Below are 13,857 nucleotides of genomic sequence, written 5' to 3'. Positions count from 1 at the left end.
TTTAAGAACATTCAGTATTTTGTTTAAAATGTAGCCACTCTATTTATGAATAAAACCCCAAATACTAAATTAATTACAATGCAACTGGTAGTCCTGAAGCATCTTCCAAACTGGACTGTTTTCTATTATTTGGGCTCTTGTCATTGCTATTTTGTAACGAGTATTATCTGCTTGTGGCTTGGAAGTTACCTTAGAGGAAAGAAAAATATTATGAGTAGGACACAGTAACTCTTAGGTAATAAAATATTCAACATCTTGTTTTTCAAACAGTACAAATGTAAAATTATCCAGCAGTGCAATCTGAATCATGTTTTCTGAGGTAGATAATCAGGAGTGATGCACACAGAGGTGATGTGATGTATCCCTTTAGGTGCAAGACCAGTCCTAAAATAACCAGTCCTGTCAGCATTGCATCTGATTATCTGGATAGTATTTCAACAGGAGTTGGGTATGGTAGCCCAGGATTGGTTGGATGGTATTGTTCCCTTGGCCATGTCTGTTAACCTGAGGCAAAAAAGTTAATTTTTTAGGGCCTATACCAGTTAAGGGATTGTCTGGCAAAAGATGAGCTCGTTAAACTGGCTCTGTACTGCATCAGAAAGAAATAATGTAATGACAACCAATAGATTTGTGGTATATACTATCATCACTTCTTATGGGGCTCTCCTGTTGAAATTTGGTGTAAACATTCTGAACAAGTAGAAAAGCAAATTCAAGTTTATATGATCAGCAGTAATCTGAAAAGTGTTTGCATTAAGAGATGGGGCCAGACATCAGTAGATTCCATAAAATGTTTAAGTACAGTGTTCAACATTGTAATAAGTATTTAACAACTTTTGCCATATATAATAAGCAAGATGTAGCTTACGCATTTAAAAAATGATAAATACTCTGAATGGGTTAATGCTTATTATTTTGAGATGCCCATTTCAGAAAAGGATAAAATGTAAATTCGTATTTGATCCCTAACATGTCATTCAACCTGCTCTTATTTTTGGTACATGGGATGCTGGTAGTACTGTTATAGTTAGTTAGAATTTTCATGGAAAACTGTTCTTTAAAGAGGTTCAGTAAATAGATTAATTAATAATGTGTTGATGCATGCAGGATATGTTGCAGAAACACAGAAAAAATACACTCATTAAGCTGTAGAAATAATATACTAGTATGTGCATCATTAAAAATACATAAGTAATTAGAGTTTTCAGATTGGTATTTTTACTTTAAGTTGAAGTCATTACATATTTAGATCTCATGGTGGTTCTGCACTAGTAAGTGAAGACTTCCTAACTTAACAGTGGTAAATAAAAGCCGAATTAGCTCTTAAATATCTAATTTGTCTTCATAGATGCTATTAAGAGCTTTTTAAAGTTACTTTAACAATAAAGACTCAGCTAAAGCATCAGAGTAACAGTCCAACCTCAGTGTATTGCATGGATTGTGGTCAATATGACCCAAAAAGTTCCATTAAGGAAAAATAAATATTTTATGGTTCTTGGCTTTTTCTGGCTCTAATATACTCAGAACTAATATTTTTAATTATATGCACCCAGACTTACCTTAGCTATAGTTAGCATTAACTTCACAGTTTCAGCAGTATTATGAACTGGTATTACACGTAAATTACTGCCCAGGAATCTGCACATCAAAATATATTAAAGTTACTTTTAGAATGCACATTTAATTTGTTAAACCATAAAACTCAAAAAGCATTCCTACATGATGTGAACAACTTCTTCCACAAGTACATGGAAGATTGCTTTTATCTTTAAAGGCAACTAGAGAGTTCATGCTGTTTGTATAGCCATCTGTCCCATTTAGGTGGGATTTGGAAGGGCTCATTTCTTTTTCTAGGGCTCTTTGACAATCAGTCAACAGTTCTTAAGCATGTGTACATTCAGAGAACTAAACCCTCTTCTGCTATATTGTTGAAGACTGTCCATTCTCAGTGCCAGTAAAAAAATGTTTGGGTTTTCTTTATGGCTTTGAAAGAACACAGGAAAGTATCTAAAAAACACTGTGCTAAAAATACTTCAGAATTTGAACTAAATCTTTGTCATGTACTATCTAAATGTAGCAATCTGTACGTCAGATGTGATTAAGATAATGGGATAATTCTCATAAGAATTTAATGTAAAGTCTTTTTCATTCAAATAATTTACCCTGAAATTCCTTCTCTTTCTATAAATAATGTTATTCATATGTATTCATTCTTGAGAATGAAATCTGAAGATTTAAAATATTAGCATCAGTTGTCATTCAGTGCAGTCATGGAAAAGAGAGACATCAAAGCTTAAGCAAGCAGAGAGACTCTCCTTAACATTTGCATCTTAAGTGTGTTGTACCAATGACAACAAAGGTAATATTGCTGCCAAACTTTTGTTGTAGAGCCAAAACATGATAGGGACTTAACAACAAAGAATGAGTAGTATTAAATAATCAAAAATTTAATCCAAACAAAGTGCCCAGCTGCTCAATTGTATACTCCCCTGTGATGTCCCCTAGTGACTACCACCTGTTTGTCCCCTCAATCTGTTTTATGACTTGGACTCATTCACATTAAGACCCATGCTGGTTAAGTATCTGATCTGAACCTGGCTGCTTATTCTTATAATTAGCAAAAATAAATGTTATAGGCAGGTGCTGAGTAGTTACTCTGGTCACTGTTGAGTTTTGCTAAAATCTGATGCAGAAACTGGTTTGATTTACATCAATGGATGTAAATCAAATGGATGCAACTTCATTAATACAAGCAATGGGCTAAGCAAAGCATGAATGAATGAGGTGCAACAAAGAAACAATTACATGTACTTAGATCCATGAAAATCCATTTCTATCAATAGTTTTGCTTCCAATTACTGCAAGTCTAAATTTAGTTTGTATTTTATTAATTTGATCAATGGGCAGAACACTGGCCATTAGAACAAATGGCTGGTCTTTGCTCCAAGGTGTTTAAAAGTTAACATAGAGATTTACTGAGGATATTAGTGGAATGCTCGTTTGAGCTGTGATGATAAAGATTGCTTTTCTCCCACTTCCCCCATGATACACACAACCCTACATAAAGTGTTTATGCTGTTGAACAACAATCCTATAACCTTCTTGTTAATAATAATAAAAAAATAAACCTTCTGCAATTGCAACAAAACCATAGAGAAGCAGAAAGAAACAGTAATACAGAAAGACCTGAAAATACCAGGGGACTTTGTTTTTTAACAAATCCAATAGCCGACTTGTAGTTTGAGAGAATATGGCACAAGTTTCAACCCCACCAGTGCAAAAGCTCAGTCAGTGATTTACATATAATAGCAGAACTCCAAGCTGCCAGGTAGTAGAAAACCACATGCATATAGAATATAATTGTGCCTTGTCAACATCAATTTGGTATGGCCTGCACTGACAAAACTATTATTTTTATTTTAATAAAATTACTGACTTGCCAAATGGAATACAGTTTCAAAACATCGCATTTGTTAGTGATCAACACATCCGTTGTACATAACCACAAAGCAGATATTGACAGTTTGCATTGCCATCAGCTGAATAACATGTCTTGCTGAATGGTGGCAGAGCTTTTAAGACCTTTCATGGAAATTTATGGAATTTTCACAAATGGGTAATAGATTTCCTACATTTCATCCCATACACTCTGCTACTCATCAGCATTTGGCAGTGTGCCCAGCATTTAATGAAGCTGGTGCTAATTTCAAGGAGGTACAGATCAAAGACTGCACTCATCTTGAGCAAAAATCAACTGTAGTTAGGACTACCATACCTACCAGAAAATAGTTTTGACTACAAGTATGGAGTACAATCTGATAACTGTTGTCAGCAGGTACGTACTGAAACATGCAAGTTTTCAGGATTCATTAGAAATCACAAAGTTTTAAACAAACCAGTTTTAATGTCCAGTTTTATACTTTTGATGTAAAATAACATTAATTATTTCAATTGTTCTAGCTCTGTATAACAGACACTGTTCCAAGGAAACATTTAAAAGCTGGTAAAGAATCTGTGTTTTACAATGAAGCCTTTTCTCATGAAGGAAACTTGCCTGTTCTGTTTTGAAAATTACTATGAAAAGATGTTGACAGAGCTAAGAAAACTGCCTAATTTTCCAGGCAAGAGAAAACTTTAAAAAAAATTATAGTACATAGCCCTAAAACGATTGAAATGGATGTTATTTGCTATATTTTGAGGAATGTCCTCTTTTGTTACCTATGACATGTCAGATTAATTCACTTTGTATTATTTTCATTTGCCATTCATAAACATATGCTTTAAATAATTTTGCAGTGCATTAGCAAAATGAAATTCACATTCCTGAAAATAATTCCTAAAATAATATCCCCAAATCTAGGACTGCTACTTCATTTCTTCCTAGCAATAAAAAATCTGGTTTGATGTTGAAATCATACCTTCTTTGAATCCTAAACGTGACATTCCATTCTTCTGGTCCATGAAGAGCAGCTGACAAAACCAAAAAACTGTTCCGATGAATGTTTATGAACTTCTGAATTCTTTTGGAAAACTGTTCTTCCCCTGTCATAAGCAATTCTTGAATGTCTGACAGTATAAATGCAACACCTACTGAAGAAACTGATGTAAATGTACACATCATGGCAGTAAGGTGATTAAGTTCTCACCACAACCCAGGAAGCAGAATTCTTATTCAACCATTAGTTTAAAAGGCGATGGAACAAAAGATGTGAATGAATTTACACATCTTGACAGGGAAATGCAATCATGAGATTTGGTCAGTGATGACTAGTAATTTTAAGATAAAACTACAAATAACTCAGAGGTTAGTTTCTACCATAACATCAAAAAAACCCCCAACTGTTCAATATGCTCAAAGTACAGACATGTGAATGCCTTTGAAAGTACAAGCTTCAGGAACAAGCAACTGCTATAAAGGAATTAATTTAGGACAAATGCAAAGATTGATTGAAGAGCTCAGGAAGTTCCATTTCTAAATGAGATAAAGACACATGTAACATCTTAAAAGTTAGCTAAACTGTCTGCCGTGAAAAATGGAATCATAACCCTGTCAACTAAGTTATTCTGAAAGGGAAAGTTAAGAAGGCTGAAGTTTAGGAGTCTTAACAATCAAGGATGCAAAAGATGAGGCCAATGCATGCCTTTTTAATCCTCATAGTTCAGGAAAACTTCAGAGAAAGGATCTTGTCTACCTGTCTGTCTAAAACATCTTCTGCTCTAAAAAGGAAGGATAGATATTTTATGTTTGCCGTTTCAGTGATTTCCTAATCAAACCTGCTCAAAGAATCCTTTCCCTAGCTCCTCTACTACCACCAGATCTGCAAACTCAACTTGGAAGATGAAAGCCAAGGGTCTTGATTCACTCTTGTGTTTGTAGCCATGAATACTAAAGATCTTGATTGGCTGTCTTGCACAGAGTGGCACTCAATATGTTTGCTCAGTTATAACAAGAATTTACTAAACAATTTGGCTGATGATCACCAAATCTAATGTAGCTGTTCTACAATAAGTCCAAAAAAAGTAAAAACCAATGAAAATGTTTAACCCCCCAAAGTTCTCTGCTCCATCCTCTGATTTACAGGCTATCACAGCACAGCTCCTCCCACTATTGCATGACATTCCAACAAGGCAGCTTTTATTCAGTTCAGTGTAGCCTACAACAGGGCCTGATCATGTACCTCATTAGAGTTCAGGAGTTTAAAAGCATAAACTTCAAAGTACTGTACCAGAAAGAGAAAAAATCACGGATCCCATTTCCACTGATTCTGAATATCGAACTCGGTGTTGTTGCCTTTGTAGAATTGTAGCAATTTCATGATTCTAAATAAATTTTAAAAGGTTATTTTTAAAGTATATTTTCAGCCAACAAGTTAGATGATAGAAAAAGTCTTAAAGCATCATCTGAACCTTTATAGACAGAACTTTACGGTCATTGTTTAAAAAATATTTTTTCTTCTACTCGCAATAAAAAAGTAGTAAAATGTTAATCAAACTTTTTCAGTTAATGGAATTTTGAAATATTTGCATTGGAAATTATCAAACACTGAATGACAATTTTGTATGCATACATTCAGTTTGCCTCAGGAAACTCTTGCATAATACATAAAGAAGCTCAAACATTTTACAGTCTATTTTTGTAAGATGTGCTAAAGGAGGATTTGCAGAAGTGAGGAACATACAGTAGTGTGCTTCTATGACTCCAGTTAATTAGACTGCATTATTTTCACAGATGTCAGCATTTCATTTGGAAGATAGTTCAGAAAATCTGTATGGGACATGATTTTCTTTAAAGCTTTTTGACAGAATGCAATTCACTCAGGAAAACTAGAACATTGCACTATGCAATATAATAATCTACAGAATGGTGGGTTTGGATATATTTTTCAGCCTGCAAAAAGCATTTCTGCAGTATGTTCTACTGAAGCTGCTCAAACAGACACATTTTAAAGATTAAATCACCAAATCCTTTTTAGCTGATAACATGTTCTTCAACCTACCCATTTAAATGTAGCCAACCTGCCTATATAGGGAAGTAGTGTGATTTAGCTGAAGAGTACAAAGTAAAGTCAGGACAGCAAGCAAACCCTGAAGGAGACAGTAACCAGAAATGTTATGCTTTCAATTGGTCTGGAAAGGGGGAGCACTCAATGACAGCTGCTTATGAGGTCTAACTACAATTTTGGAAAAACTTTCTGCTTCAAAGCCACTGCCGATAGTGAATTATTTAATGTACAAATATAAATAACAGGTATAAGATATATAATAGCTGCACAGGGAAAGGAGAAAGCTCATAACCAAAACTGATACAAAGCACTACCTTTATAAAAGAAAAGCCATCTTAGATTTGTATTCAGCTATTTCCATATCTTTGCTCACTAGGAGTCCTTACTAACAGCAGTAGTTTTGAGTAGAGCTGGGGCTCTTATTAATAGGAGTGAGTTATGCTGGTATAGCTGATGAGATCACTGCCCTCCGATGCCTCTCACCGTATTAAAGATTAAGTTGGTCTTGAAGCAGTTCCCAGACTGGAACAGCTTACAGGCTGTCATTCCAAGACAAGCAGGCAAATAAGAACAGGCTTTAAACTGAGATGATTCAGGAATTACTTCAACACCATTCACCCATTTATACAGCAGAGATGGGGTGATAACCTTGTCAGCCAAGCTAGCATAAGATATCCTTGCTTGTGAATCAAAGCCCTCTTTGCCTCTAAATTCTCTCCAGCTGGCATGAAATTGGCCTCAGCTGCAGAAACTAATTACCAGCTCCTTGACGTACCCTTTCACTTTACTGGGGAACACAGTCTAGGCTTCTGATATTAACAGATAATAAATATATCTGTAAGACTCACCATTTTAAACTGAATTGCACACTTACTGAGTAATAGTCTACCCCAATGTTGACACTGTGTAATAGAAAATAAAGTGTTTTCGGAAAATTAAAAATGTTTCTGATGAAATTATTTATAGTGCTAATTGAAAGCAGCATCAGTGCAGTGCAAAAGTGATGAGTCAGGAGGACAATTCTATAACGGTATAACTCAGAATAGCACGTGGTAAGAATACTAAATAGGTACATAAGTAGCTAGGACTAAAACCACACACACACAAGAAAGAACCAGTACTATAGTAGAAGTAACTTCAGACTACTATCACTCTTTTATCCTCAAAAAACTATATTAATTTTCATTGCATAGAATATTTCCACATACAGAATATAGGAAATGCTGCTTTCAGCATTTCTTAGTGAGTCAGATATTGCTCTTGACAAGTGGTATTGTACCTGCAGAGCTGTGCTCATAATAACTGTTGTTATCCATCTTGACTGTTCCTGCCCACCACTTTCTGTCATTTTTTTTCAAGGGTTTAATGGCTCTGCAGTGAAATCTCAGGTGCCACCTTCTGAAAAGCTTGGAAAAAGGAAGATGACAGATGTTACCTGCCAATTAAAGAGGTTTAAGGCACACAGATCCATTAAAATTCTGATTAAAAACCAGGGCACTACCCAATTCTCTAAAAGGTATGCAGGTGCCCACTACCACTCAACTAATTTAACATGGCAATTAGGCATCTAAATGGCTTTAAAAAACCCTGCATCTGAGAGGGCTTCCTTTATAAGGCATAGCAGCGTAACAAATAAAGGACTTCAGAAAAACACTCCTAAAAGCACTTAAAATTACTAAGGACCATTTGCCCTATTTTCAAAGGGCACGTCTGTCACTGTGCACGTTTTACACTAAGATGCTTTTGGGAAGACTGCCCCGGGCCTCCTGCCCGGCCTGGAGCGGCCCACCATGAGTACTAGCTCTTTTCATGTACGTTTCCATTTCACTCTTCTGAAAATATTCCTGCATATCTAGCTTGGCAGGCACTTCTAAGGCTCATGTGGTGCAGTCGGGGAGACTGAAACTCCCTGGCTAGAGCGTGAGGCAACCTGGGGACTGGGCCTGGCCTCGCCTCACATCTCCGAGGCACCTGCCCGAGGCGGGAGAGCTGGTTTCTACGAAACCCTCGTGCCAGGTGGTTCCCAATATCAGTTTTAAGCGGGCCTCTTCACGTCTTAAAAACCTGGTAAGGCTCTAAAATGAAATCCCCGCGGCCCGGCGGGGCAGCAGCGGCAGCAGCCCCAGCAGCAGGCAGGGACCGCCCGCCCCGCGCTTCCCGCCCTCCAGGCACACCGCCGCCATGCCGCGCGGGCGGCCGTGCCGCCTCAGGTGCCGCCTACCAGGTGCCGCCTCCAGGTGCCGCCTACCAGGTGCCGCCTCCAGGTGCCGCCTCAGTGTCTCTCGGCCTTGCAGCTGGGCGCGGAGCCCTTCGGCATCAAGTGTGCCGCAGCGCTCGGGCAGGTCGGTCGTCGGCAGGGGGGGTGGCCGGGCCCCTGCGGGGGCCCCGTCTCCTTCCCGCAGCCCTCAGGAGGAGCCCCGGTTGCTCCTTACCGGGGACGTGCGGCAGCTGAAACCAACCTTACTTCACAGGTCTGAGGAATTAAGAGACGACAAACAAAAGCTCTCAACAACTAAATGAAGCGCACATAACTTGCTGTTAGGAAAGTAACTCGGGCCTTGGTGGGAAGTGAAGAAGCACCGAAGCCGCTTGCCTTTCCACTGGCTCACTCGACTCCTGTCTGCTGCTCCGTGTTGCCCTGCAGCATATGGGGACTGGCTTCTGCTGGGATGCTGCTGAAAACCCTGTCATCTTGTGAGTGTCCCCATAAAAATCTTCCAGAAACTCGATGTCAGCCTGAGAGACTGCTACCGTGCAAGTACAGGTTGTGTGACATTTTTAGATGATAAAAAGGACTGAATGGACAAGAACGTGGAAGGACACCAGGCAGGACAAGAGGGTGTTATGAACAGTGATGGTAATAAGTCTACTTTTGCCTAGGACAAAAATCGTGAGGGAATGTTTCTAATGGACAGCTAATTCTGCAGCTATTTCTGGGGAACAATATTCCAAATTATTTTCTGTGATACTCTAAATAGAGAAGTTATACAGTACAAAAATGTGAAAGAAAGAAACAGCACCACTTTCAGTAAAAGAAATACTGAGAATGTTGGAGCTTCTTTTTTCATCATATGAGAGGAAACAGTACTTATTTTACATGGTAAAGAAGAGCTGGAGTGCAGAGCTGTTAAAACTTCTGATAAAGAGCACTGATTTCCAGCTCTGCTCTTCAGCCAGTATGTGAATCTAGACTCAGGCCTATCTACTGAAACCGGTATTTTTACTCAAAATCTGCTATTGTAGTAAAAGCTTTTCCCTTTTAAACTCTTTTTAGAGTATTTTGAAATGGAAGAAAGTGACCTCATTTATATATTAAAAATGATACATTTAAATAGCAAATTGTTGGGCTTGCTTAGAAAGACTTAGACATCTTATTGATTTAAAAATGACTCTTCTCCTTTTTGTTTCAGACAAGAAGTGGATTCGTATCTGATTTCCTGCCTCTCTCAGTCAAATGCACCTGAGTTACAGTTACCCCTCACTGCAAGGGTACAGAAATGTCATGCTACTTTTGATAGTAAGTCAAGTATTTCTAATACTGAGTTTTTACATTTCTGTGGATTATAAATATGAAAGTCAGCAAATTAAAGGAAAATAACATATGTATAAGGTATCCCGACTGCAGTGTTCTGGAGATCTGGGACAGGAACAACAAACTGTGAAGCCATTTCCTGTAACACAGTGGAGCCACATGCTCTGCATACAAAAATCAGGGAGTTAAGAACATCAGGAGTTAATTTAAAATACAATTATAAAATAAAAAGGCAGTTTTATGATGAGGTTTGATGATCCCACTGACATCTGCCAACGTGAATTTTGAATTCATACACACTATAAATGAATTTGTGTGTCAGTACTAGTGAAATACCAGGGGTAGAAAGTAGGAACTGTTTTGTTGTAGTGGTTACACTTGATTTATAACGCTATAGTGTATCTGAATTCATATTTTGGAATATGTCTAATGTACATGCATTAATTGAATTACAACAATTCAGATGGAGAAAAAATAATGGGAGAGAATAGCATGGAATAAAAGACGATTCACAGTGTAAATATCTTTAACAGGTGAGTAGATTTTTGTTTCCTTCAGTGTAATACTGTTAGAAATGTATGGTACATAATAGGTTTTAAAGAAACAATTTACAGATAAATTTAAACACTGGATTTAGGTTCCTGCGATACCAGCAGATGCCTCTTTCCCTGATAGCCATTTATCATACATGAAGTTGGACACTCCCTATCCCCCAAGTCAAAATACCCACTTGAGAGGCATCAAAGTACAATGATGGATAAATATGGGACAAGGAGAAAAACCAAAACCTTAACAGAAACTGCTTCCTGTCAGTATTTTGACTCCAGTTGTTACATTTTAATGGGTAAATTTTGTGTATCTTAATTTCAGTTGACAAAAAGTTACACTGGAAACTTAATTGAATATATTTCTGCCTGTCATTACATTTGACAATAGTTCCTATTTGAAATAAAAATAAGACTCTTTCTGAGTTAGAAACTTCTGAGGGGAACAGACCCCACTGCCTCCTGTGTAAGAGCCACCCCAGCCTAACACTTGTCTGGCCCAAGTCTTATGCAATGGGACATGCTGAGCCCCTGGGCTAGGAACTGCTTAAGGGACAGTTCTGGTAGTAGGTTATTTTACAATGCCATTTGAGTCTGAATCTCACTATGTGACTTGGCTTTCTCTTTTTACCAGCCTAATGTCAGAAGGCTAATGAAATAGAGCTTGGACTCGAAGAAAACAGTTTTTTCTGGATTGCACAATTCTTCAGAGCATTCTTCTCCCCAGTAGTTTCCCTTCCAGAAAGTGACTTTGAGGGATCCTGTGCTACCTGATGAGCTAAATTTATTACAGTTATCTCTGCTGTGACAGTTTCTGACATTTTGCTAGTCTTAGCTTTAAATCTCAAAACATTCCTTTTCCACACACCCACATGGTGCATTTCACATACAGGTGAAGCTGCAAGAGAGGGAAAGAATAGGGCTGTGTCTGGTAGCATATCAAATAACTTCTGGGAGCAGAGCAGAGAACCCCATTTAGGCAGGAACAGAAGGATCTTGGGATTAATACTCCCGTATGATGAAGATAATGGCTTAAGCATTTGCATGAATAATTTATGACAAGGCAAAATCTTTCATCAAATTAGTGTTTCTCTGTACTCTCCTGGGCCATATCCCATTATGTTCTAAATCACCACCATTTTTTGATTTTGCAGGGCAGTTACATAGGTATCTTCCTTCTCTATAGATTTTTACGTGAGAACTGATTGTTCATCTTCACACACATCACCTGTCTTGTTCTCTGATGACATGATCCAAGAAAAAGCAGCTTTTTCTGTTTAGAGGAGAAAAAGGAATGAAGGTCCACTAAACAGATAGAAGAGGAAGGTAATGCTTTGCAATTTATGGAGCACAGATAAAAATTGATGGCAGCAGTCCACAAGTTCAATGAAGTACAATGACTCAATGTTTTAAGTTACACATAGGATTTATTGTTTTCTGTCATACAGAAATCAACTAAGAATCTTCAGTATGTAGCATGGAGAAGAAAGCTTGTGGGACTATGCAACTGTACAGAGATTCTGGAAACAGAAGACCATGTTCACAAGGAGTCATTTGGAAATATGGTTACTTGGGCCCCAGCTAATTATCTGGGTTTGAAAAGCAAGCAGGTGGAAAACATGCAAGCATTCAGTTTGAGAGCTTAACACCCTCCCAAATACTGAGTGGTCAAAATATTCTAGGACCATAAAGTCATGGACTACAGGTAGTGACTCAGACTTTTCTCCAGATGCATCCTGTTACACATATATAGGAATTATCTTGATTACTAGAACATGATAATCCAGAAAGTAGAGATTGAAGTTTCCTTCTCTACCACAAAGATAGAGGAGGACATTTTGTTGCAGGTAGGAGGTTTGACTTATAGGTAGGTCTCACGTTGACACCATGAAAATTACCTCATTCTATGAAGGTAACCAAAAAGTTTTTATGCTACCTACACTGAATCTGGCATGTACATATGGTTTGTCCTATTTATACTGATCTTAAGCACATTGATACAATTCTACTGAGAGGCAGGATGCCATGCCACACTGAAAAGAGGGTTATAAAATAAGAAGTGAAGAACTAAAATGATTCCATTAAACACAAGTGTAAGAAAATCACACAAATTACTAAATAAGGATTGCATAAATGAGGATGCTGTAGATTAAAGTAATTTGGTGAGATCAGTCTCAAAACGGGCTCATACAGTTAGAAAGTAAGTTACATGAGCCAAAATTTTTACTTGGGTTGCCAGTCTTTCTGTTCAGACACTTAAAAATATCCTGATTTTTATAAATGTAGATCGGATACCACTCACTTATTTCAGTGGGAGTTGAGAAAAAGCCAAGTCACTTGCGTTCATAAATATAAAACCTGATGGGTTTTATACCACTTTTTTTACTACCCAGACTGAGTCCCCAGATTTGCACATGTGAGCCTCTGTTCAGGTTCACCAGAATACGCACTTACTCTAATCCTGTTAAGTCATCTTCTGTTAACATACAAAACCTATTTTGACCATCAATGTCCTTATTAAATCAGATCCTTATCAGTCTAGTTACTGAGTCACCCCCCCCCCCCCCCCCCCCCCCCCCAAAAAATATTGAGGCTTCAGTTACTGAAGATCTGATCAGTATTCATATTTTACTGTGCAATAGCGAAAGATCTTTTGTTTGCATGTAATGCGAAAAAGTTAGACTTTTTAGGACTTTGATTTCTCTAATGGAGCAGTCTTCTGAGCTGGGAACTTCAGTGACAAATTAAGGAGAACAGGGAAGCAACTTAATGGAATTCCGTTATTATTTCATACTTTAACTGTGTGCAGATGGTTCATCGGGATTAGAACCTCATTGAGTACCAAATGAAACCACAAGTACGCACAGTGCCTGCCCCCAGTGCCAGTTCCATTACCCTTTCTGAAAAGTGAATGTTAACCTGAAAGCCAATCCACAAATGTTTGAGTGGATTTGTTCTCATGTTTGCAGAACTGTGGCCTAACTGACCACACAGTATTGATTGCAAAGCAAAGTATAAAAGGAGGGTCAAATGCAAGAAATAAATAGGGGTGTGTGTGTGCATGCATGGATTGTATAGCTTCTTCAGTTACTAGTTACCAAAGGTAAAAAAAATAAAATATTACCAAACCCAGTATTTTTCCCCAACTGATAGCCACTTTTTATATAAATCACTTTCCTCTGTTATAGGTTTAGTTTCCTTAAACATGCGTAGTAGTTGTCAATAGGAAGCTTGGTTTTAAATTAGCCAAAGAATAGATTTGAGCTGTAATTTTTTT

General features: G+C 37.7%; 1 protein-coding gene across 1 annotated transcript; it reads right to left on the bottom strand.

The window, feature by feature from the left end:
- Nucleotides 1-51: 51 nt before the first annotated feature.
- Nucleotides 52-8,128, bottom strand: C8H1orf146 (chromosome 8 C1orf146 homolog). Its single transcript, XM_049808348.1, has 5 exons — nt 7,783-8,128; nt 5,727-5,820; nt 4,419-4,587; nt 1,560-1,638; nt 52-189 (listed from the first exon to the last, which is right to left on the bottom strand). Exons 1-5 carry the CDS (start codon nt 7,849-7,851, stop codon nt 70-72), a joined length of 531 nt encoding a protein of 176 aa, XP_049664305.1. The 5' UTR covers nt 7,852-8,128; the 3' UTR covers nt 52-69.
- Nucleotides 8,129-13,857: the final 5,729 nt, after the last annotated feature.

Source organism: Accipiter gentilis, chromosome 8 (genome assembly GCF_929443795.1).
Source record: "Accipiter gentilis chromosome 8, bAccGen1.1, whole genome shotgun sequence".
Lineage (NCBI taxonomy): Eukaryota > Metazoa > Chordata > Aves > Accipitriformes > Accipitridae > Astur > Astur gentilis.
This window is presented reverse-complemented; position numbering and strand designations above follow the sequence as displayed.

Coding starts and splice junctions, on each gene's coding strand:
- C8H1orf146 (XM_049808348.1), bottom strand. CDS start 7,851: ATGACAGAAAGTGGTGGGCAGGAACAGTCAAGATGGATAACAACAGTT. Junction 5,821..7,782: donor TTATGAGCACAGCTCTGCAG/GTACAATACCAC, acceptor AAATTTATTTAG/AATCATGAAATTGCTACAAT. Junction 1,639..4,418: donor ACGTTTAGGATTCAAAGAAG/GTATGATTTCAA, acceptor TTTGATGTGCAG/ATTCCTGGGCAGTAATTTAC.